General features: G+C 45.0%; 1 protein-coding gene across 1 annotated transcript in view; it reads right to left on the bottom strand.

Annotated features, from left to right (window-relative positions):
* The window catches only part of LOC132581012 (E3 ubiquitin-protein ligase RNF213-like), a 187,598-nt gene that overhangs the window by 101,166 nt on the left and 61,073 nt on the right, over positions 1-25,359 (bottom strand). Inside the window, exons 17-21 of the mRNA XM_060252031.1 lie at positions 24,009-24,192; positions 20,185-20,358; positions 13,969-14,127; positions 12,847-13,448; positions 4,117-4,282 (exon numbers count right to left, since the gene is read on the bottom strand). Coding sequence (XP_060108014.1) covers positions 4,117-4,282; positions 12,847-13,448; positions 13,969-14,127; positions 20,185-20,358; positions 24,009-24,192 — 1,285 coding nt within the window. The remainder of the gene's footprint in view (positions 1-4,116; positions 4,283-12,846; positions 13,449-13,968; positions 14,128-20,184; positions 20,359-24,008; positions 24,193-25,359) is intronic.

The raw sequence follows: 25,359 nt of genomic DNA on the forward strand, positions 1-25,359 counted from the left end.
GCATACTTATAGTCGCTGCCATCAGCCCCAGCATCCGCTGCAGCTGCTGTGCTGTGCCCCATTTTCGACTTTGAAAAAGATGGATGAGATTGATAATGTCTATCGCTCTCTGCTGAGGTAGAAAAGCGTGGTGAAGGCTTGTGTCCAGCAAGGCCCCTATAAATTGAACTGTCATCGATGGTGTCAGATGAGACTTTGTCATGTTGACCTGCAGACCTAAAGTGTGAAGAAGACGAAGAGTAGTTGCAATATGGCTGGACAGACGTTCTTCTAACTCCGCCATGAGGAGCCAGTTGTCGATTTACGGAAAAACGACTATGCTTTGGAGCTGAAGTTGTGCCGCCACGACACTCATCATCTTGGTAAACACCCGCTGTGCAGTGCACAGGACAAATGGAAGGGCTTTGAACTGGAAATGGTTGGAGCCTATCGCAAAACAGAGGAAGTGCCTGTAAGATTGATAGACGCTGATATGGAAGTAGGCATCCTTGAGATCCAACGCTGACATCCAATCCCCTTGGTTGATGAGGGGAATGATTGTTTGCAGAGTGGACATCCTGAACTTCTGGTACACGATAAACTTGTTCAGATTCCGAAGGTCCATTATTGGTCTCAACCCTCCATCCCGTTTGGGGACCAGGAAATAACAAGAATAGAACCCCCCTTTTCTGGCCTCTACAGGGACCGGTTCTATGGCTTGTTTCTGCAAGAGGTTGCTCACCTCCGCCAGCAGAGGTGGGGAAGGGGGTGTGGTGACAATCACTGACTGAGTCAGAACCTTAACAAAGTCTATCTTGTATCCTTCTGCTACGATGGAAAGAGCCCACTTGTCTGTGGAGATGGACTCCCAAGCCAGAAGATATTGACGGAGGCGGATATGTGATGAAGGAGGGGCAACAATGCATGCTACAGAAAAGTCAAAGACCCTGCTTCTGTGGGCGGGCACCCTTAAATTTGCCAGTGGTTGCAGATGCTGAAGCAAATCTGTTTTTGTTATTTCCCCCATAGGGAGACCTACTCTCTTGCGACGAGCGGGGTCTCCATGGCTGGTCAGGGAAGAATTTCTGGTAGGGCCTCTTGGGCCAAGATTTATTCCATTATTTAGGCTTGCCAGCCCTAGAAGAAGCTGGAACACCCAGGTTTCTTGGGGTCTTTATGCTTTTGTCCATCTCTTGAAGGACACTGTCAGTGGTTGAACTAAAAAGACCTTCACCTTCAAAAGGAAGGTCTTCAATGTAGGCCCTGGTGTCAGGCTGAAGAGCTGTAGACCTTAGCCAAGAGTGATGACGCAGGGAGACAGCGGAAGTGATGGTCTTGGCCGATACATCCCCCATGTGCTTTGCTGTAGCCAGTTGTTGCTTAGCCACAGCAAAGCCCTCTTTTTGCGGCTTTTTGAACGAAGATCGCTTCTCCTCGCTCAAAGAAGATATTAGTGGTGTGAGCTGCTCCCAAATGGAGTATTGGTAGCGAGCCATACACGTGGCGTAATTGGAGACCTTTACTGCCAATGCTCCAGCTGAATAAAATTTCCTGCCCGCATTATCTAATTTCTTGCCCTCTTTGTAAGGTGGAGAGGAGTGGGTTTTATATGCCTTAGAGGATGAGGAAATCACCACCGAGTTAACCATGGAGTGGGCGAACAAAAACTCAGCACCAGCCTCCTGGACGCGATACATATGGTTCAGTCTTCGCGTAGAGATTGGTGTAGATGCCGGCTCTGCCCAGGGGTCCTTCACCGCCTGCAGTATAACCTTGGTTACTGGAAGGGCCACAGCCGTCGATGTGTCTCTCTGCATTATATCAAAGATGGTGTCATCGATGACTGGCTGCGGTTGAACCACTGCGCGGGAGAGGGAGTGTGCCATCCGCTTCACCAGGTCCCCATAAGACTTCAGATCTTCCAATGGTGATATCGGAAGGTCCTCAGCAATATGAGACTCTGGCGAAGGTTTCACTGCCCTGTCAGGATCGTCGGTATCGACCTCAGAGTCCGATGATGAAGAGTCTCTTCTCACCGAGTGCTAGGAAAGTATCGGGGTCGATGCGCGCTCGGGTGACCGGAGCGATACCGACGATCGAGCTTGGACTTCCTCCACCCGCTCTCTACATCTCTCGGGAGGGATCGACGCCGATGCACGATGCGTGGAGTGATGTGAAACCCTCGAGAGATGCGAGGCTTCCGACTGCTGATCACAATCTGGAAAGTCACATGGAGGATACCATTGGTATGGCTGTGGGTATGGGTATCCATAGGAACAAGGCCACTGACGTTGATCCCACAGCGGAGATGGGGGGAAACGTCAAATCATAGCAGCCGGTTCAAGCTCTCTCCGTCCCCTAGTCGGCAGAAGTGGTGCCAAGGATTTGTTCAGCACCGAAGCCTCAACATCCAATACCGAACCATTATCGCTCCGATGACGCGACCCCGATCTGGAGGAATGTGAGCGCTGGGTCAGGTCTATCTCCTGCTCAGATCCCGACAGATGGATCGGCTGCGAATCTCAGCTTCTCGACACTGAAGGACTCCGTGGACGTGAAGATGCCAGGATCTTCCGGGGTGGAGTAGTTTGAGTCGACATAGGAGCATCCCGAGAAGGGGAAGGAGTGTGGGAACGTCTGTTCTTCCGCTTCTCCTTAGATTTAGATTTCTTCGGGAGAGACGACCGGGTCCCCAAATCGTCCCGACGCTTCTTGGCCGGAGTCACCACTAACCCTTCAGAGGGTCGTTTTGTGGGTCGGCCTCACTCGGTCGGCATGTCAGTCTGCACTGGTGATGATGGATTGACCGATGTAACCTGCGGGGTCTGGGTAGCTTCCCCATCAATACCGACGGGCCCGTTGCCATTTTCGGAGGACGAAGAGCCGATTCCACAAGTGCTGCTGATAGCCTTGCTGCCTGGTTTTTGCAGGTTTGTTTCGAGAAACCCGAGCAAAGCGGGCACGAGTCGACTCAGTGTCCCTGGCCCAAACACAATAAGCCGAGGGAGTGACCGTCAGGAGGTGCAATTTTGCTACCACACTTGCGACAACGTTTGAAAAAACCCCAACACCTTTCCATAGGCATCGGAGCCACACAGAATGATTTCTGAGGGAATGGGGGAACAAATAAAGCCCCGAAGGGCAAAGTCCAACAACAAGTCTTTTTTTTTTTAAACAACAACAACAAACTATAGTACTTAACTACTAACTAGAAAAAACAACAAACGGTCTATATAACAGTGAAAAAATCCAAAGGATTACCAGCACTGACCGGACAATCGAAAGGAGCTCCTATCAACGCAGCGGTCAAAAAGGAACTGGCGGGATCCTCGCGCTGGCTCCGGTGAGCATGCATATTGGGATGCCTGCACATGCCCACTGGTGCCGAGCACGAAAAATCCCGGGCTTTTTAGGTACCGATTCGGGGGATCAGCACAAGTGGTATATCCCATGAGTGTGAAGCACAGAGACCACGAAGAAGATGTAATAGTTTTGTTGTTGTAGATAGAATAAGAAATTCAAGAAACACTGAAAATAAAAGACAAAGAGGACAAAAATCAGAGGAGTTCAGATGAAGGAGAGAACACAACTAGGTATGGACAATATGACAGCTGAAAAGGAAATGAGAGAGAGAGCACTTTCTTCTCAGCTCCAATGTGCACAGTCAATACCTGCTCCCCAGAGTATGGGGAAAAAAGAATGCCAAAACATCTGATATCCTCCAAGGTAAGGTTTGCATGCAGGAACTGCACAGAGATTGTGCACAGAGTCTACAAAGTTTGGAGGCAGAGTTGCTTGCATATGTGATAGTCCAAGGTTGGTACACATGAATGCTTATGTATGATAGAAGGAGAGGCTGTACAAGCATATTAGAGGTTGTATGAAATATGGGAACAAAATGGGAGGAGAAACTCAGAAATGGAGAAGGTGATGGGGAAGAGTGCAGAGGAAGAACACCATCCAATTTATTTCTGAAATGATTTCTTGCAAGTCTCAATACAATAAGCATAAAAGGCTGAAAAAGTGGAGGTGTGACAACTACTTGGTATATCAAATATAAATGAAAATCTTTCTGAATATATAGAATAATTTCCAATTAATGCCAAGAAATAAACTCATCAGATTTGCTTGTTTTACCTTCCAGGGCCTCTCTGACCCAGTTGACAAAGTCCATCCTGAGAGTAAGCTCCTCAAGGCACCTGCGACGTGGCTCAGTGATGCTCTGCAATAGTTTCTTAGCACTTATCAACTGAGGACTCATCCAGGAGAGTTTTTCTTGTTGAAAGGATTGAAACTCATCGCTCTGGAAAGCAAGAAATGCACAGATGAACAAGAAATATTGCACACTATGGTTGTGCAAAAATTGTCCCTTTAACTTTAATGGGGTTTCTACTTTTCTGCCACATAGTCTTTGAGATTCCATTTACTTTTTAAAAAAATCAGTGCTTTTTGGAGCTACATACATAACTTGGATGCACATGCAGATGTGCATGGAAATTGGATGCTGTTAATTATTTTTACCAGAATGGAAATCCTCATGTATTCATAGATCAATAATCTTTGTACTTTATTTTTATTCAAGGGACAAAAAAACCCAGACAGATGCTGGGTTCAGGTTAGTTGTCTGTCACAGGAGAATGATATTCATGCTAGATACTGAACATGATAGATTATGTTAGCATCCATACTGCACACTTCATTAACACACACTGGAAATAATTTCAAGTAATGTATTGTGAAAACTGTAAATACTAGGCATGCAAAAAGGAAAAAAATTCACAGGATTTTGTCCAATAAGGATAGCTCAAAAAGAGGATCTATGGATATATCTAAACTTGCAGTTTTGCAGGCATCACTGCAGAATATACAATTCCATGGCAGAATACACTAGAAGCCTTTGTTTACAACAGGTCTGGTCAGAAAGTGGAGCAAAAATATGACCACATCTCCACAGTCAATTGGAACTGGATGTATTTGCTTCATAGCGTGGCCAGATACTATAAACAACCAGCTCCTAACATAATTTGCATGTGCCCCATGGAAGACTCCCATGCAACTGCCATGTGATAACCAGTCATCTCTACTACAGATGATCACCACGTGCAATTACCCTTGCAAGCAGACACCATGCAATCAACTGTGTTTGTATCTTGCCCACTGATACTAGAATTCCACTTGTTGCAGAGGGCAGATGTGGAGTTGAGCATGAGGAAGGACAAAGGTTGTGGTAACCATAAGACCCAGAAGGCACCGGATAGTCCACATTGAATGGGTTGGGTCTGCGCATGCCAAAATGTAAGGACCTGAGGAGAACAAGAGATGGAGGAGGGAAATGGACTCTATGGCATACCCCACAAGAATGATGGTGAGGACCCAGTAGTTTGTTATAGCCTCCCAGTTGGTAAGGAAGGGTTGTAGACAGGTCCCTACAGGTGGAATGGTGGTGGGTACAGGAGCATTTACAGTGTGAATCTGAAGGTCAAAGAGATTGCTTCCTTCAGTGGCTGGGCAGACTTCTTGGTGTTGGAAGACTTAGGTCTGTAAGTGTACATCTGGGCTTGAGGCTGCCACTTGGAGGAGAAAGACTTTTTCCTCCAGGTATCCTGATGTTGGCACCTTGAGGACTGAGACTTCCACTGACATGATTTCAGTTGACGCTGGGACGGTGGATTAGTGACTCCCAGATTGCAAGCATGTTTATGATTATCATTTACTGTAATCAGGGTAACAGTTGTGGTGTGGAACACTCTCACTATCAAAAGGCAAGTCTTTTCTTCAGTTTTCTTCAGTGAAACCTTCAGTTTCACGTCTGGCTGCAACATGGTGGAACGCAACCAGCCATGTCTTCTGAAAGCCACTGCAGTGGCTAGGGATATGGAAGAGTAGGAAACAGCATGTTGAACACTGGAGATTTGCTTATGAAATCTCTTGAAATGTTGAGAAGAGCCAGTTTGGTGTAGTGGTTAAGTGTGCGGACTCTTATCTGGGAGAACCAGGTTTGATTCCCCACTCCTCCACTTGCACCTGCTAACATGGCCTTGGGTCAGCCAGAGCTCTGGCAGAGGTTGTCCTTGAAAGGGCAGCTGCTTTGAGAGCCCTCTCCAGCCCCGCCCACCTCACAGGGTGTCTGTTGTGAGGGAGGAAGGTAAAGGAGATTGTGAGCCGCTTTGAGACTCTTCGGAGTGGAGGGCAGGATATAAATCCAATATCTTCTTCTTTAGAAGTCTGCGGGAGTTCAGATATTGAAAGCAGTAACTGGGATGACAAGTAACAGATGTAGGCAGCTGTATAAAATGCACAGCAAAGCATTTTGGCTGAGATGGAAGTGTAAACGTAGAGTTTCCTTGCTATGGCATCAAGCTACCTGCCCTCTCTGTCTGGGGGGCAGTCAATGCCTGGTTTGACAGGTCAGGGAAGATGAATGCACAATCACCGTTCGGCTGTGGACGTTCACAGAGAAATTTTGAATCTGACACAAAGACTTGATAAATCATTTCATGGCATTTAGAGATAGATGCTGTCGATTCCAGCTTATCCCATGCTTCTTTCAGGGCTTGTATAGGTACTGGCAGCATGGGAAAAATCTGAGCAGGAGGGAAATTGGACAGTAGGACTTGGTGTTCAATGTCAGTAACCTTAGGAATCTCTGTTGTAATTTGTATATTCAAAGTTGCAACCATCCACTGAATAAACTCTAGAAAAGCTTTGGATCCTTCTGACAGAGACAGGTCCCCAGTTGAGTGATCAAAGGGGGAAGAGCTGATTAAGGAGCTTCCCCGTCCTCCAGTTTCGAGTTATTGGACAAAAAGATGGATCAGTCTAAGCATCTTCAGGTGGAAGACTGAGCTGAGTTGGAACCAGTGGATATGTGTGAGTTGTGGAAGTATCAGCCATCTGATTGGATGCCGAATTCGAGGGTGGAAACTTGGAATTCAAAAATTGTCCCCGTCTTAAAGAGTGTGGAGCGGAAATAGCTGATGCTGGTGGAAGCATCAATTGGTGTGCTAAGCATAGCAGTGCCATAGCAGTGTCAAGGTTCATGAACGGTGACGGTCTTGGAACGAAGAACAGGGAGATGGGGAAGAAGAGATCCAGTGCCTTTGATACCTGGTGTGGGATTGAGTTGGTGATTGTATCCCTGGACGGAGCCCAACCTGAAGAAACACATGGAACCGGCCTCGGATTTGGCGTAACAGCAGCTATGGAGAGATCCATGGAAAAGGGTAAAGTGTTGTTGGGATGGAGTGTGGTGCCAATCCTGGCAGCTAAGCACAAGTCTGGCTTGCTGTTTTGGTAGGTGGCCTTAGGGTGTCTGTTAGGCTAATGGTTCCCACCCCCCAACATCTTTGCCTTTTCCTGGGAACCCCAGGCAACATTTCCCAGCTTATTTTACCCCCAGCTAATACCATCAGTAGATTGTTCCAAGGGGCAATCACATCACCTGCTACAGGACATAATTTTCCCTATAAAATCAGCACCCAGAGTTTAGTCTGTGTGTGTTTTCCCAGATCCCAACTGCACACCCAAGATACTGGATGTCTTGCTCTTCTCCTGGACTGACAGCTATAACTCCTCCAAACCCCTGTTATATATTCCCTCACATCTCTTTATTTCTGACATCTTGCATGTCTGTTTCCAGTGTGCATTTATTCTCTATATGTGTGTATTATTTTAGTATTATGTTCTCTTTCGATAAAACAACCTCTCCTGGTTAAGCAACAGTCTGGTTCATTCTGAGAGTTCTCTAGAGGAAAATCCTGGTATACAATTTGTGGAGAGATCTTGCTGTTGCCTACTCTTGCTAGGCTTAAAGTTTCCTTTAACAGTTAATATTTTCCCCAAATTTTAGGCAACTATCCTTTTGGTAGGAGGCTCAGAAGTACTGGCAACAGAATCCAGTGGCGCAGTCTGTTTAGTTGAAGAAATTTTTGACCACAGTCCAGTGATTACTAGCAGAGCTATTGCTGGTGGATATGTTGCCAACAGCTGGTTTGGATATTTCGGTTTCAAACCCAAGGGTGTCAAATCTGAGAACCATTTGGAGGAGTGCAACAAATTTCCCCTTTTGGAGGGAAACAGCATGAGCTGAGATCTTGGACTCTATGCCATTGGAATTCTCAGTGAAGACTCTATCAGAAGACTTTTAAGTCTCGCAACCCACTTTCTCCTTACCCGTTTCAGTGAACCTCAAGCAATATATGCAGGAGTCTACTCTGTGATACTCATCCAAGCAAATTAAGCACAAATTGTGTCCTCAGTACCACAGGACTTGCATTTTTAAAAAATACATTGATCCTTCCATAAGCTGCGGTCACCCAAGGAAAGTAAGTGGAGCAGAAAGTGAGGGAAAGAGGGTGGAGTTAGAGTGAAATAAGAACTTGAGAGGGATTTGAAAGAAATTTTTCTTGTTGTTGTTTTAGAAACTAGAAAGCAAAGGAATTTGGGGCAGGGATTTTCTCCAGGGATATCCCCTTTCACTTGTCTTGTTGGGAAGGTTACTGCAAGACATGGCCAATCCCAGCTGTGTGGTCTAAGAAGGCTGGTTTGAGCCACCTCACAATGTCATTCCTTTTGCCACCTGGTCATTAATTCCAGAACATTCTCATTTGTACCTGTTCCACTAGGAAAGTAGATGACTGGAGGCATCCAGTCCCATATCCAGGGTATTTGGGTGTGAAGTTGATAAGTGCTTAATTGGGAGCCTTCACTCTGACAAGGTGGCAATGTGGGCCAGGCTTCCTTCCAAGATGTAGTGGGGTGTGTGTCAGATGTTGAATGACCACCAGCAGCAGTAACCCAGGCAGGTCAGCTGTATTACACTTCTACCCAGTAATTCTTCTCTCCTCCATGCTTGCATGTTTTTCTCCCCAACACCTGCTCTGCCGGCAGGGTAACTAAAGGCTGCTGGTGCAGGGCCATTCCTTCTGCAGGCATTGGTTTCACTGTGGCCATTGATGACTGCATCCATCCCTCTTACACCAGCTGTAAGCTGGAGTCCGGGTGAGGGACAAGACACAGCACATAAGGGACTCTGAGGGGGTTTTCCTTAATGTTCTTGATCCATGTGAGGAGCCATATTTCAGACACTGGCAAAGTGACTGCTAGTGATGGATCATGTGGGTCCTTCCCTGGGGTGTTTGCTGTTGCTCGACAGGAGGAATATGTCCTTTTATACTGGTTGTGGGTTCCATTCCAGAGTCAAGCTGATTGGCAGCAGGTTTGAGCCAGAGCCACCCCCTCCATTTTCATGATCTGTTCTCTTACTGGTGGCTGTGGTCTGGTGGCAGTTGGATTTGGGTGTTTGTTGCACTGAGCTTCGAGCTGTCCTATAACTTGACCCGCTGGGTGAAAACGGTGCAAGGCTGCCCATATTTGCTCTTATCAGTACCTGCCTTGAGGCATCAGTCACTGAGGAATGGCGTGGATTGGTTGTCCGTGATGGACTCAGTTTAGACCTAATATGTGGAGAGCCATTGCTGGATTCTGCCTTGGATGGCTTCTTTGAATGGAGTCCAATAGGGCCTCCCCATGTTTCATGGCTCCATCTCCAAACTGGCAAGATGATTAACCATAGGGCATCGACAATCCACTCAGGACATGTGGATGTTGCATCATAATGCGAGGGCTTTTAGTCACCCCCTTCTCACTCATCCCATAGGCTAGGTGACCGTGGGGACCAAAATCTGACTTCCAGTTGGAAGTGTCTTTCTTCTCATGGAGCCATTTTCCACCCAGGCTACATTGTCCACAAATCCATCCCCTTTTAACTCATACCACTGGAAAGGTGACACCAATCCCACAAGTTGTGGGCATGTGAGGGTTTCTGATTTCAGTCAACCTCAAATTTCATCAAGAGGTGGGGTTGTGACCAGAGAAAACTTGTGGGAGTGGGACTGTTCCTCCACCAGCAATTACCCACCAGTCATCCCCTTTCACTTGCACCGAACAGCTAAGTCCAGTGCGAGGCCAAGGCAGGTTAACCAAAGCCTAGTTCCCCGAGCAACCTATCTTCCTTCCCATGACTGCCTTCCCCATCCAGGCCACACAGTCTTCTCACATCCATCCCCTTTTGCCCACACTGTCTGCAGGGTGACCAGTTGCAACTTCTGCCATCCATCCCTCTCTTTCTCCTTCTATGTGAAGGTGATTGCCATCCCCACCAGTAAGACTTATTGCCCACCTGCTTACAGCGGAGGAGGGGGGTGTCCATCCCACGGAGTCCGCTGCAAGTTTGATTCCACCTCTTTACTAGGTTGCACAGGGTCCATCCTGTCCATTCTATGGTCCACAACCCATACTTGACAACAAGTGCTTTCTGGGGGTGGCTTCTTTGAGGGGGGGGCATAACTCGGACCCCCAAGTCAGGGCACATAAGGGGGCATCTTGGGGAGGTCCACTATCAGTTTGACGCCTCTAGTTCACACAGGGCCCATTCTATATACACTCCTGAACCAGTGTCTGTTATTTCCTCAGAAAGCAATTTCCTGGCAGCAGCTTGTTTGAGGGGCCATGACTCAGAGACCCCAAGTCCAATGCACACATAACTAGGAAGTCCATTACATGTTTGATGCCTCTAGCTTGCACAGGGGCCATTCTATACATTCCAGAACCCATGCCTGAAGTTTCCCCCAAAAGCACTTTCCTGGGGGCACCTTATTAGGGAAGCCATAACTCAGACCCAAGTCCAATCAGCACATAACTTGGAGGACATGTAGGGGGGCATCTAGCTCACACAGAGTCTGTTCTATACACTACCGAATCCACACCAGACATCCTCCCCAAAAGCACTTTCATGGGGGCACCTCCTCTGGGGGGCCGTAACTAGGATCTGCTAAGTCCAGTCTTCACAAATCTTTGTAGGTAGGTAGAGGAGAGTCAGCTAGAGAGCCCTATGATTTTGAAATCTCTAGGGGGCCATCCCGCAGCATCCCAAACCGGTTCAGTATAGTGATTTCATTTTGGTGTGGGTTCAGGATGAGCTCCCAACTCAAACTAAGTTTTTCCAGTTCATGCCCATCTCTATACAGGGACATAAACATATGATAGTAAAAAACAGGTGATCCGAGGAATGGGAGAAAAATGAATTTAACAACTTAAAAACAGGTCATCTGAGAAAGGGGAGAAAAAATGAGTTTAACAACTTTTAATAACTAGAGTTAAAATGCTTTTATGGGAAAAGTCTATTTAAAGGTAGTTTTAATTAAGATACAGGTCCTCAGTTTGCAACCAAGGCTGTTAAAAAGCAGAAACTGTTTGTAAGAAGATCTCGCTTGCTGCAGAAAAGCGACGCACCAACTTGTAGCTTTGGGGCAGCTTGTGCAAAAACCGAGAGAAGCACTAAGAGCAAAAGGGCTCTCCATCGGGAACAAGCCTAGTGCAAAATCGGTCTAAGACATTTTTGGAGGTCACTAATTCATAGAAGACCCATAAATAAGAAGCAACAATGGCACATCACATATTCACACACGTGGACTGCTCAAGCATACCTCATCATAGAATAGGGATTATTAATGCATAATTTGACAGAACAAGACAATATGTTTATGGAATGTTTATAAATAGCTTTGTAAATGAGTTCCAGTAATTTACGGATTAGAGGCCCAATTTCATTCTGTTCCAGGAGCTCCCATAAAGATTATTTAGGTTAATTTTTTCTATCTGCCTAACAGGATTTAGTGCTCAGTCTAGAACAGGGGTGTCAAACATGCAGTTCGGGGGCCGAATCAGGCCCCCAAGCAACTGGCTGTCATCTGCTTTCTTCTCCATATCTCTTGCTTCCTTTTGCATAACAGCTTGCTTTGCCAGGGTTGCTCAATTGCACAGGAGTTATAGAGCAAAACCTCTATTTTCTCCATTGGCTGAGGCTCCTCTCTTGGGGAGGAAGGGGGGAAGGAATAGTTTCCTTTGCCAGGCTCTCTCAATTGCACAGCAGAACTACTGAGACAAACCTCTCTTCCTTCTGTTGACTGAGGCTTCCCCCCCCCCCCACCCAGTCCCTGGGGAAGGAAGGAAAGAGCCAGAGCTTCCTTTGCCCAGTTCCCTGGATCCCATGGAAGAAATACAAAGAAAGCACCTTTAAGACCAATGAGTGCTAATGTTTTAAGCATGTTTTAAGTTTTAAAATATATATATTTGTGTTTGTCTGTGTTCTTTATAAAATTTATATCTCTGCTACCTAATCTTAAATAGGTACACACATGGACCAGCCCAACAAGGTCTCATTTATGTCAGATCCAGCCCTCATAACAAATGCGTTTGACACCCCTGGTCTAGAAGATACCATCACAGATTGTGAATTTTTTATTTCCAAAGTATATAACTTCTAAAAATAAAACCTGCATCATTCTGTGTTGTGCACAAATATTATAATTTATAACAACCAACAGGAATGGACTTTTATACAGAAAGTCAGTCTTCCTGATTAATGTTTTAAATCTATTTGATTAAATAAAACAGACTTGATATTTTTGTCCTTATACTGCAACCAGAACTGCCATATCTAGAGGTAAGGTTTTTAAAAGGTATGCTTCTGTTTTATGGATAACTTTTATGCTGCTTATGCTTTAATATCATTAAGGCTGTTTTATCTGTAAGCCACATCGGGCAGGACTCTAAAGAGGCAGCATAAAAAATATCCCATTGAATAACTGGATAAAGATATAGGGTTGCATAGAAAAGGACTAAATACAAATTTCTCTTTGGATGACTTACTGAAGATGTAATTGACTGGTACATTTGAAGTCAGTTAGCTGTTTTGTAAAATAATGTCTATCCTGCCTTTCTCCAAACAGAAGCAAAATAACTTTACGAAGCACAGGTACTTATTTGCCTGTCTGATAGGCTGCTATTTTGAAGAACTATACTTACGAAGTTTAGCAAAAGTTGCAAGACTGTGAAGTCTCCAGATAGACTTAAACCTTCCTTGACCTTGTTAATAACTTTAGCTGAGTCCATAGCTAAATGCAATTCGTGATACTGCTGGATCTGCTGAACCCGGTTGTCTATCCATTCACCACCATCTTGACCATATTGATTGCACATAACCTTCAAATCCCTTTTTAGTTCTTCGTAATTGTCAGTAAAATCTCTAAAGAGACTGTCCACTTCAGCAAACATGAGCTCTCCAGATTTCAGTCTACTATAGAGTCGGCAGAATTCACTGTAGCAGGGCTCATATACATATTCAAGTACACCATCAAGGCACAAAGTGGCAAAATCCTCTTCCTCAATTAAATCTTCATTGTCATCCAGCAGGTTTTTGGCTGCCCATTCCCAACAGTACCGGAAGAGATGGCTCTCTTTAAAATCATGCACAATGTTAGATGTCTTCTTTAGGGCCGGACTCAGGTTGTAAAAGGTCTCTATTTCACCATCACTGTAGTCACCTGGATGTCTCACAGTCACAATCTGATTCAATGCTTTAGAGCTCAGATTTTCACTGAGCTTCTGTTCAATTTCAGAAATGTCCACTGAAAAGTGAAAAGACAGCCATAATTTACAACGCACACATTCTCAGTTTCTCTCCTGGTAAAACAAATCACATTTCCGCATCAAACACCAATCTCAATAATTTCCCTAAAAGACTTAACAAGACAGTTTATGTGTTCAGCTTTCCATATGTGACAGATTTTGCTACCTTTTCATGCAGCAAGTTTTTTAAATGAGTATTTGTGTATGTGTGTGTGAGTGCGCACATGTGCCTGGAGGTCATAGTTGACTTCTGGCGACCCTTACTGGCGCTTGGACATTCAGAGAGGTGGCTTGCTATTGCCTGCCTCTGTGTCCTGGTCCTGGTGATCCTTGGAAGTCTCCCATCCAAGTACTTGCCAGGATTGACCCTACTTAGCTTCCAAGTTCAGGTTTGCCTGCTCATGCAACAGTTTTGTTCCACTTCTAACATTAGAAGCACATTCACCATAGCAACATGGGCAGTTCGCAATAGAAAACACAGTACTTTTGTTTTCAACAGGTTCCTACATAAACCATTACCTTTTACAATATCTTGCACCTTCCTGCACATGTCCAAGAAGGATCCCAATATTTTTTGCTCTCTCTTGACCGATAAGACTTCTTGAAATCTCAACTCAAGCAATTTTTCTAGTGCCTGCCTTTGATCTGTCTTCTCCATGGGTGAAAGACACTTCTTTTCTGAAATGAAAACTTTAAATTACAAGACAGTACAAACTCTTCTCCATGTCTGCCACCTGCAGAAAACTGCCTCCAACCTGGCTTTACTAGTTTCCAAAGTAATAAGATTCTGAACTCTGATGCCCAGAAAAACCTGGGCTGCCCAGGCCAAGGTCTTAAGGAGGTTATCAGCATCTGCAGGTCCTTTCCCTCCTGTCTGTTCCAGTCAATTTCATTCCAGGGAAAAACAGGTTGCTAACCTGTAACTAATGATCAAGTTGTCATCTGTGCAGTCCCATAAATGAGTACTGCTCTGGTGCACAGGCCCAACCTCAGAGAGATTGACAATCTAGCCTCAGTCTTTGTGGCACACTTTCCTCCTTGCTCTGGGAAGCAGGCATTGACTGCACATGCCTGGAGCAAGGGGAAGGTGTGCCTCCCACTCAGTTTCTTTGCACCACCACTGTTAGGTCTAAAAATCAAGCAAAAGAGTGAAAAACAGTAGAAGGCCAGCAGTGGAGAAGGCTAGATGGGCAAGTGTGACTGCACAGATGACCACTCAAAGATCATCAATTACAAGAAAGCAACCTGTTAATCTTCTTCATGGTCTCTGTGCAGTCCCACACATGGGTGATTAGCAAGCGCCAAACAGAGGAAGGTGAGAGATGGCAAAGTGTTAAAGCATATAGACAACCCAAACCAGAGACATTTTGCAGGAGGTGCTTTGCACTTCCAGTACTCGGAGTGGTGTGGTGAGTGCAGGTGTTTGTAGTAAGACTGTCTCCAAATTTTAGGCTTGAATGATCACTGGGTGGAAGGTTGGGTAACCCCTAGATTTTTGGCCCTTTTTCAGCCATCATCAACATTAGTCAAGATTTTATCCATGGTAGAATAATTCCAGACCATCAAAGGGGAGATCCTTCACTCTCTATTTAATGTCAGGCAGTGCTGTGGTTCTGAGCCAGGCATGATGGCAGAGAGCAACAGATGAGGTCAAAGCTCTAGAGGAAAAGGAAACAGCATGTCGTACAAAGTTAATCTGTTGTCTGGTGACCCTGGAGAGTTCTGCAATGAGATCAGGAGTTTTTCAAGAAGGCTCAGGAAAGTCAGCGGGTAGGGGTGAAAACTGGTAAGATTGAATGGATAAACTGAAAAGTAGGCCAGATAATTACGGATCTTGACCATGGTAGCGGTCAGGATATACATTTTCCATCCCACAGTCTCACGTTTTCTACCCTCTTTGTCCAGAGGGGCAGGGTGCTTGCCCTGTTTAGACTTAAACGCCGAATGGACAATCACTGAATTAGTTGTTGAGTGTGTAAAAAGGAATTTGGAATCTGATGCTTGAACCAGTACAGAGATTCAAAATGTTGGGAGGTAGGCAAGATGGAAGCAGGCTTGTTCCAAGCTTCATGAAGTTCTTCCAAATGAACAGACAACACTGGCAGGAGAGAGCCTGGGAGGGCAGCAGAATAAACAATATTGTGGGTATCAGAAACTGCAAGTGAGTTGGATCATAGCTAGATGTTAATAGTAGTCGCTAAGCACGTCAGAAGGTCTAAGTAGATGTCAGAGCACTCAGACGGAAAGAGAGCGCCTTGATGAGGTATGTCCGAATCAGGTGAGATAGGAGCATTATTGTCAGGTGAAGAGTCTTGTTTCTCAGAATCTGAAGAATCAGAGTAGGCATCAGATAGTCCCAAAATATGAGTGAAAATTTTTCTATAATGTGCATGGAGAATGGTGTGGCTGATCTAAAGTAACAGGTGTCAGGACTGGGGACGCAGGTACACTAAGAGGCAGAACCGAAACAGTAGCAGAGACAGTAGTCAAAAGACCAGGATGGTGCCAAACTATGTCATCTCTAGGCACCGAGGTCAGAATCAGAAATATATTTATTTATTTATTTTCTTTTATTTATATCTTGCCCTTCCCACCAAAGCAGGCTCAGGACGGGTTACAAGATTAAAACAATCAGAATGGTTAAAAATAAAACAGGATTGAATTGCAGTACAGTCAGCTAGAAGCCCATCTAAAAATTCTGCCTCAACAGATGTGGTGATGGTGTCAAGATGGGTCTCTATAAGGGTCATCAGGGCTCATTTTGTAGCAGAAATTCCTTTGCATATTAGGCCACACACCCCTGATGTAGCCAATCCTCCAAGAGCTTTCAGCGTTCTTATCACAGGGCCTACTGCAAGCTCTTGGGAGGATTGGCTACATCAGGGGGTGTAGCATAATATGCAAAGTCGCTCCTGATACAAAATGAGCCCTGGGGGTCATATGATGAAGACCAATGGGGGTGATAGTCCCATAGAGAAGGAGAGCAGGAAAGAGAAATCATAATAGTAGCGAGGTCAGCAGAACAAATGAAACTGTCTATATTGGATTGGAACCAACTGGTTGGCTACGTAACAGAGTTGTGTTTGATGATCGGAATCACAGTACAGGTTGAAATCACCTAAGTCTTGTCGAGCTGCAGCATGATGGACCTGAGAAGAATATTTGGGCTCATAATGAGAGTCACGACAAGAACACCTAGAGTCATGATGAAGTACGAGGAACTTGGGCAGACGTGAGCTGGTGATCTGATTCAAGGAAGTCTGAAGGTGATCAAGATAAAAGATTGACCACCTGAGCTTGAAGTTGGTCCAGCAGCACACTGGAAGGTGGATCAGTGATCACATCAGTCGGAGTAGAGAGTTCAAGAGGAATAAACAATACCATGGCAGATGGAACTGTGGTTACTGAGGGTCAAGCCAATACAGTAGCAGATGGGACCGTGACCATCTGAACCTGCATTGAGGAAGTATCAGAGTGATGATGATGAGTCTTTTTCAGATGTGCAGAAAGATCTGAGTGTTCAGAGGACTTGTCAGGCTTAAGCTTTTTTACTGCTGAGGAAGATGAAGCTTCTGAGCCCACCAAACCCTTTTTCTGCTGGGGGAGGTGGAGACGGATGAGACCCTAAGGAGTGAGACATAGCCAGTTTGAGAGAGTTCAACAAGATGGCCTAAGTATCTTGGCCTGATTTTTTCGTGCCTGTTTGGTAAAGGCAACGCAATGAACGCAGGAGTCAGTCTTATTGGATTCCCCCTAACTGTCCGTCCGATTAGGGGAGTTTACTCGCACATCTACAGCATTGTTTAAAAGTCTGAGTCCCTTCCTTACAGTCCAGGAGGAAGGGATTTGGAGGGGAGGGGGGGAAATCCATTTTTTTCTTTTACAGATGAAGTAGAAGGGAGAAATGGAGAAAAACAATACCAGAAGGAAGAAAAGGAGAAGACCAAGACGAGGCCACTGAAGAAAAGATACAAGGAACTCAATGAGGTAGGTTTTTCCACATTGGCAGTAAAGAAGAAACTGAGTGGAAGGAGCATCTCCCCCTTGCTCCAGGCATGCTTAGTCGATGCCTGCTCCCCAGAGCAAGAAGAAAAGTGCACCAAAAAGATCGAGGCTAGCTCTTCAATCTCTCTGAGGTTGAGTCCATGCACCAGAGTAGTACCCATGTGTGGGACCGCAGAGACTACAAAGATCAAGAAAAAAACCCTTTTGGGTGAGCCATCACACCTCTTTTAAATTCCCACTTTTTATGGGAGTTTGCTTCTACTGTCTTGCTAGTGAATTTTGCAAATTCAGCTAAGTAGTATTTGCTTTATGTTTGCTAATTACTGGGAATTATAGAAGTTATTTAAATTTAAAAATTTAGCTTCTAAGCAGATTGCTAAAATATATTAAAAGCCAGAGTCCTTTGAATGGCTGTGAAAATCTATCAACAATGAAGAAGATATTGGATTTATATCCCGCCCTCCACTCCGAAGAGTCTCAATAATAAATAATAAAATGTTGCAGCTAAAAGAGTGATAGGTCTGCTATTATACAGTGATATAGAAGCTGATGAGTTTGCCCTAAAAATTGGGCTTATCATTAAGGTTTCTTCACATCACTGGAACGGAAAGTATCCAGAATTAGGTAACCTCCCACCTTGCCAGCTTGGTGTAGTGGTTAAGAGCAGCGGACTCTAATCTGGAGAACTGGAATTTATTTCCCGTTCTTCCATATGGAACATTTAGGAGAGGGAGGGAGGGAGACTATGAGGGGGAGTGGCCCCTCAGTCAACACTTCCATTTTTCCCTTCTGCTCTTTGGAAGATCCACTGAGAGGCCTTTAATGACCTTGCTGATAATCCATTAGCAAATATCAGGTGTAGGGACTGGGATGTGCACCAAAAATCAGCTTTTTTCAGATTGGGGTCAGTTGCACATGAGAAATATCTGCATTTCATAAATCCCAATATCAGTAGGATTCTGGTAAATAATTGGGAAACCTGAATTTATTCAGCATTGAAATTTTATTTATTTATTTATTTTGTAGGCTTATTTCGCCCTTTCCCATAAATGAGCTCAGGGTGGATCACAACAACATGCCTTTTATTTTACTTCTGGAGTTACATCCCCACAGCAGCACACCTCCATGAGTGCAGGTAAATTAAATGCCACCCCCCTTCACTTGCAGAGGCATCCTGCAACTCCAGGAGTGAAGAGGGGTAATTTAAAATGGCTTCTCTTCACTTGAGGAGTTGCACCACTGCAGTATGCCTCCAAGAGTGAAGGGAAGTGGGTGAGCTTGCTGGGTACTCACAGTTCAAGGGAAGGTGGTGGGGCTTGCAAAAGTCATTTAAAGGGATGTTACAAAGCCATGCTGCTTGCTACTGAACTTCAAAGTGGCCAGCGAGTTCACCTGGAAGTGAGCCACTTCTGGGTAAGCTTGCCATTTCAACTTTAGATATAGCTTCCCGCAGGTCTCACTTTGGGCAGGAGCTCACAGGAGCAGAGCTCCGGAACCTCTAATCTTTACTGTGCTCTTTCTTTTTTTCTACCATCCTCCCAAATAATTGCTTCTGAGCTCGACTGGTCAAACCCACGTGAGAATTTTACTGAACTCTTCAGATTTGATAAACTTTCTAATATTTCCCCCCCACAAAAAATTGGAAAATAATCAAAACATATAAAGCAGACAGACAGAAATCTTCATCATGCCAATATGGCCACATAGGAGAAAGTAATTTAAAAAGTACGATGGAAGTAAAGTTTTGTTATGCCAGTTATAATTCAAGAAGCATTTTTAAGGTAGAACCAAAGACTCAACCACAGAGGCTAATTTACCACAGAAATTAAAGTAACCGATTTAGCAGGAGACTGACGCTCAATCCAGACCCTAATTCTGCAACACTGGATAACAAAGCTATTACTGTATTTTACAGTACATCTCTCTCAACTTTTTTCCGTATGAAACTTTTGTGATTGTTATTGGTATCATCTGGGAAACAGTGATACACGAGCCAGTTTGGTGTAGTGGTTAAGTGTGCGGACTCTTATCTGGGAGAACCGGGTTTGATTCCCCACTCCTCCACTTGCACCTGCTAGCATGGCCTTGGGTCAGCCATAGCTCTGGCAGAGGTTGTCCTTGAAAGGGCAGCTGCTGTGAGAGCCCTCTCCAGCCCCACCCACCTCACAGGGTGTCTGTTGTGGGGGAGGAAGGTAAAGGAGATTGTGAGCCGCTCTGAGACTCTTTGGAGTGGAGGGCGGGATATAAATCCAATATCTTCTTCTTCTTCATCTTCTTCATCACAATCCACCATTTAAATTTTTATTTTCTTTTTTGGAAAATAACCAAAACATATAAAGTAACTTTCCATCTGGTGTACTGCACTGATCAGCTATTTTACAAATGACAGTAAATTTTATAAATAACAATAAATGACTGTCCTGGCTGCACCTTTTATTTCCTCTTCCTATGCAAACCGCTGTGAGAATCCCTCGCCATGTGCCTCAGCTGCTCTGACAATTGCATAGTTTCTGGTGACCACACACAAGCAAGTCTCAATTGCCACTGCAGCCTGATGCCTTATTCCAACACATATTCGCCTGGCGTTATTTAAGGGCTCCAGAATAGGTATCCTTCCCACGTTTGTCTCAAACAAATAATAGTAATAATAGTTAAACCCAATATAAACCTGCTGTTTTAATTACATTTACCTATCACACTTCCATATACAAGCAAAAAACGCATACTTACTTAGCTCCCAAATGGACAGAAACTGTTTCTTGTACTTAAAAATTAGCTCCAAAAGTTTAACTAGGATATGGCCTGAATCAAGATCATCAGAAACTTTTGAGTATATAGAGTCAGCAATGGTCATGCACTCCTTTGCTTCATCAGTAAGTTGATCCAGAAAGTCCCCACCGGTTCCTGTCAAATCAATAATGTATTTAAACAAATTAAAACCAAATAATCTTGTTCTGAGTTCTGAAACTGTTAGAATTGGCTTCCATCCCCATGGAGCTAAAAGCAACCCACCTGCAAGGTTTGTCCCTCTCAACTTCTCCATGGCTAGTTTGCAAATCTGCCACATTTCACCTTGCCAACCTCCTTTCTACAAGTGCATCACAATTAGGGATGGGCTCGAATTGGATCAGAAGACAAAATTTGACATGAACTTGAGCTGGTTTGCAGCTCAGGCACTGACATTTGGGGAAGGCACCTTCCCCAAACACTTACCTGACATTTGGCCAATTTGGTTCAGCTGTTCAGGGCCAGCCATTTAAACCAGGTCTGCTCCTCAGTTGCTATGTTTAAATAGCTGGCCGGCCATCATTTCACCCTTTAGTTTTGCTCCCCACTTGCGGGGGGGGGGGGAGCCAAATGGTTAAAACTGCTGCCAGCCATTTAACCCTTCCTGGGAAATCCTCACCCCCTTTCTCCTGACCATGATGAGCCATGGCCAGGAGAAAGGGGGTGAGCCACAGCCAGGAAATAGGTGAGCCACAGCCAAGAGATAGGTGGTAGGGAAGACCCTTCCAGGGTGGTCTCCGCCCACTTTCACCCAGCTGTGGCAAGCCAAGTCCAGGAGAAAGGGGAACCAAACTTACCAGACTGGCTCATTTTTGAGCAGGGCCTATTTGGTTTGTGGTTCAGTTTGTGGATCACCTCGAACCAAGCTACCCTTTTTAGTTTCATGTCCACTCCTAATTACAATGTTTTGTTTTTAAAACAAAAACAATCGACCACCAGCTGTTGTTGCACTGTCTTGCCAACACAGAGATTCAAGGGTTCGCCCTTCGATGGCTTACCTCTTTTCTCCAAGGTCGGGGACAAAGAGTAGCCATAGGGGAGCAATCGTCCTGGAAACACCCACTTGTGTGTAGTGTGCCTCAGGGGACGGTTCTTTCCCCAATGTTATTTAACATCTATATGCGCCCCCTTGCCCAGATTGTCCCAAGATACGGGCTGGGATGACATCCAGCTCTATGTATTGATGGGGGGCCAGGCAGGCTATGTCCCGGAAAATTTGAACAAGCCATAGTGAAATGGCTCAGGCAGAGTTGACTGAAATTGAACCCAGCGAAGACGGAGGTTCTGTGTCTAAGATGATGCGGCCCGGGAAGAGAGATCCCTTTGCCAATCTTTGATGGGCACCTTTAGCACCAGCTTCTAGGGTCAAGAACTTAGGGGCGTTCCTGGAGTCCTCATTGACTATGGAAGCCCAGGTAGCAGCAACTGCCAAATCTGCATTTTCTCAGCTTAGGCAGATAAGGCAGTTGGTTCCTTACCTGGAGCGCAGCGACTTAGCGCAGCGCACCTTGAGAATAGACTACTGTAATGCCCTCTACATGGGGCTGCCCTTGATGCGAACTGGGAAGCTGCAACTGATGCAAAACATGGCAGCCAGGTTGTTATTGGAGCTATCTTTATGGGAGCACATGCAACCTGCGCTGGAGATGTTGCACTGCTTGCCTGTGGCGTTCCGGGCTCGTTTCAAGGTGCTGGTTATGACCTAGGTCTGAGACCTGTCTACCTCCAGGACCGCCTTTCCCCATATGAGACTCAGAGAGCACTATGATCAAGCTCACAAAATCTCCTAACAATTCCCAGGCCAAAGGATGTTCGGCTGTCCACCACCAAAGTGAGGGCCTTTTTGGTGGCAGCCCCAACCCTCTGAAATGCTCTCCCTGCAAACATCAGGGCCATGAAGGACTTGCCACAACTCCGCAGGGCCTGTAAGATGGAATTGTTTAAACAGGCTTTTAACATCTAATGGAGGCGGCCAGTACTTCACCACTCCACAGCATTGATATCCTAACCCAACCCAAAGAGAAACGTAATGTGCTAAACAATATCCTATATCATGGTAAATAGCGCTAATTGAGAACTAATAATAACACCATCTAGGGATTAGAATTGTATATGTTTGAAATGTTTTAAAGATTTTATTGTGACGATTTAATTCCATGTTGTTTTAACTGCTGTTAGCTGTCCTGAGCCTGTCAGGGGAGGGCGGGATATAAATATAATAAAATAAAAATAAATGAATAAAAAATAAAAAGAAGCATCACATAAAACAAGGAGCACAAAAATAACAAGTGCACTCCTCCACTTAAATCATCCATGAAATCATTCCAGATTCTCAAGTCAACCTAATTACTATCTATAAGGCTATGTCTTATGTGACTTTCCCTTTTTATAATACCACACTTAAGTTATCTGCAATTTGAGCTGTTGTTGATATTGAAAAATGTGCTTTGCACCATTAAATGCCCTGGACCAGGGGTGGCCGAACTGTGGCTTTGGAGCCAGATGTGGCTTTCACACATATTGTGTGGCTGTTGAAAGTGAGAGGAACGTAATGCAGGCTTTTTCTCAAGTAAGCACTCATAGCATTGGGACTTTAGTCAGCCTTAAAGCTCTGACCCATAGGTAGGCTACTATCACCACAGAGCTCACCCTGAGACCTAGTGTGGGGAAAGAGAGTGCAAAAGCTGAGGGAGAAAAGCGAGTGCCTAGTGGAGGGAAGCCACTGGGCACACCGCTGAGTCCAGCTAGCCATGCACTTGGGATTCTCTCCCTTCCCTGCTGGAGGGACAGAGTGACCCAAATGCAATCACTGCCAAGAAGGGCAACCAGATCAAGAGCAGTGAATGAGGAAAGGAATATGAGATGAGCAGCAGTGGTAGCTCTTGACTAGGCAAGTAACAACGGTGGCAGGACTTGGGGGGGGGGGGGTGACAGCTGCCCTCTCCCCTTCTCTGCAAGGTGCACTGGGATGTCCAATGGCAGGCCCTGCAGCCTAGCTGATAGAGGAGGTTTGCCTCCTCTAGCCAGCTGGTGCAGGCCTGGTAGCCAGGGACTGTAGCTGGCCAAGCACTATTGTCCCCTGACAGGTTTGTGGGCCTACTGAGCGTGGGGGAACTGCTATATTCCCCTCCTGCGCGCTGGGCTTTAGAAGTAAGTGGATTAACTAGTCTTCCACTAGGTTCCAGGCAGCTGCAGAAATGGCACTGAAGTTGTGGTTTGCCTGTGGTAACTCTTTTGCACTTTTTTTCAGGTGCCTCCCCCTGTTAAGCTGTCCCACTGGAAGGAGGAATAGAATTAAAGAGGGCAGTGCAGAGTTCCCTCTTAGTTTCATAGCTCTTGTAGGAACTGTTATTTACTAACCTTGGTGTCAAGGTAAAGAGAGATGTATAATGATGCAAACGGTGGTCAGTGATTTCTATGGTACATGTGTTTCCTTCTCCTACTGGTGCCAAAAAATAATTCCCTAACCGTTCCCTATGCTGGTCTTATAAGGACTGTCATGCCCAGCTTTTGTTTTTAAAAAAGTCTCCTTCGAGCATGGTCACTTTGTAAAATGCATACATGTGTACTTTATCTTTCTGTGAAAAGAAAGTATTAAAGATTTTAATAAAAGCATGTGTAATATCTGTTCATGCCTTGCAGTTCTCAAACATCTGACATTTATTCTATGTTGCTCATATATCAAGGAAGTTTGGCCACCTCTGCCCTGGAAGATTTCCTTCCTGCCCCTAGAATTCTGCTCCCAATTAAATGCTATGCATAAGTACCATTGAAGATGAAAAGATGTTTGATGTCTGGCCAAGTGAGAAGATGATTCAGAGCACCTTCCAAGTCACTCATAGGCTCACCAGCCCTGTCACGTGGCCATGATTTTACAATGACAGCAGATACAAGGGTACCCATCTTGCTCAAGTTGTAAGAGGACACAATGTCAAGGAGATTTTTCTGAGTCTAGATAAAACAAAGAAGTATGTTCAGTGCTGGAAAACAAGGAGTTCATCATATTGCAGAGCTGATTCCACAAATTTGCATTACTTGATTTCTCGGAAGGTTGTCATTGCGTTGCTCTGTCCCGCCCAAGTTCACCAGTTTTAACAAGCCTTGTCATAGAATCCACCTACCTAAAATACAAACTTTTACAGTTTTTTGTGTTTTCTGATTTCGATCATATCTCAAAGCTAACTTACTGCTACCACCCTTTTCACAAGATGCCCTTCAGAAGTAATTGGTGAAAAGAACACACTCTTGGGGGCAAAGTCTTCGACCTCCCACCCTTTTTTGAGCATAGGGGTTCTCTATGTTCCCCTGTACCCACTGATCTTGAGTCCTTCACAGGAAGCATTTGGACAAAAAGTGAATTTAAGATGGCAGTGTATTAGTTCAAAGTCTCCCTTTTTTAAAAAAAAGAGACAAACAAATTGGATAAAATGCTTCCAGGTTCTTTACATTGATGGCACCATGCTGAGCTGGTTCTAATTCTTAAGCAAATTGGATTCAGATATTCACCTCTCTGTTTGCATTAATAAAGAATAGGAATTTCCTTAAAAATGGCAATGCCATGAAAGCTAAAAGAGATTTGATGTATGGCTATATAAGCAGACCTTTCACTTTAAGTCATTCACATTCTGATGGCAGCACATATGAATCTGCCCAGTGTGCTCAGATTAAGAGAGAAGGGATCGTTTTGTAGAAAAATAGGTGGTTTTGCTCATCCTGGGATTGTTATGCAGCTGCACCTACTATTCAATGGACAAGGAAGTAGAACTCTCAGGAGGAGGTGGAACTCTCAGAAAGGTTCAGAAACAACTTCCTGACAGAGTGGTACCTCACTGGAACAGGCTTTCTTGGAAGGTGGTGGGCTCTCCTTTGCAGGAGGTTGCTAGATTAGATGGCCGTTTGACAGCAAAGGGGGAGGTACTTGTGATTTTCCTGCATTGTGCAGAAGGTTCGACTAGATGACCCTGGAGGTCCCTTCCAACTCTATGAGTCTATGATCTGGGAGACTAATATCCAAATCCCACGCCTGCTGTGGAAATTTATTGCGTCATCTTGAGCTAGTCACACAAACACAAGCTAATCTACCTCACAGGGTTGTTGAGAGGATAATATGGAGGAGAA

The sequence above is a fragment of the Heteronotia binoei genome, chromosome 13, assembly GCF_032191835.1.
Source record: "Heteronotia binoei isolate CCM8104 ecotype False Entrance Well chromosome 13, APGP_CSIRO_Hbin_v1, whole genome shotgun sequence".
Classification (NCBI taxonomy): Eukaryota; Metazoa; Chordata; class Lepidosauria; order Squamata; family Gekkonidae; genus Heteronotia; species Heteronotia binoei.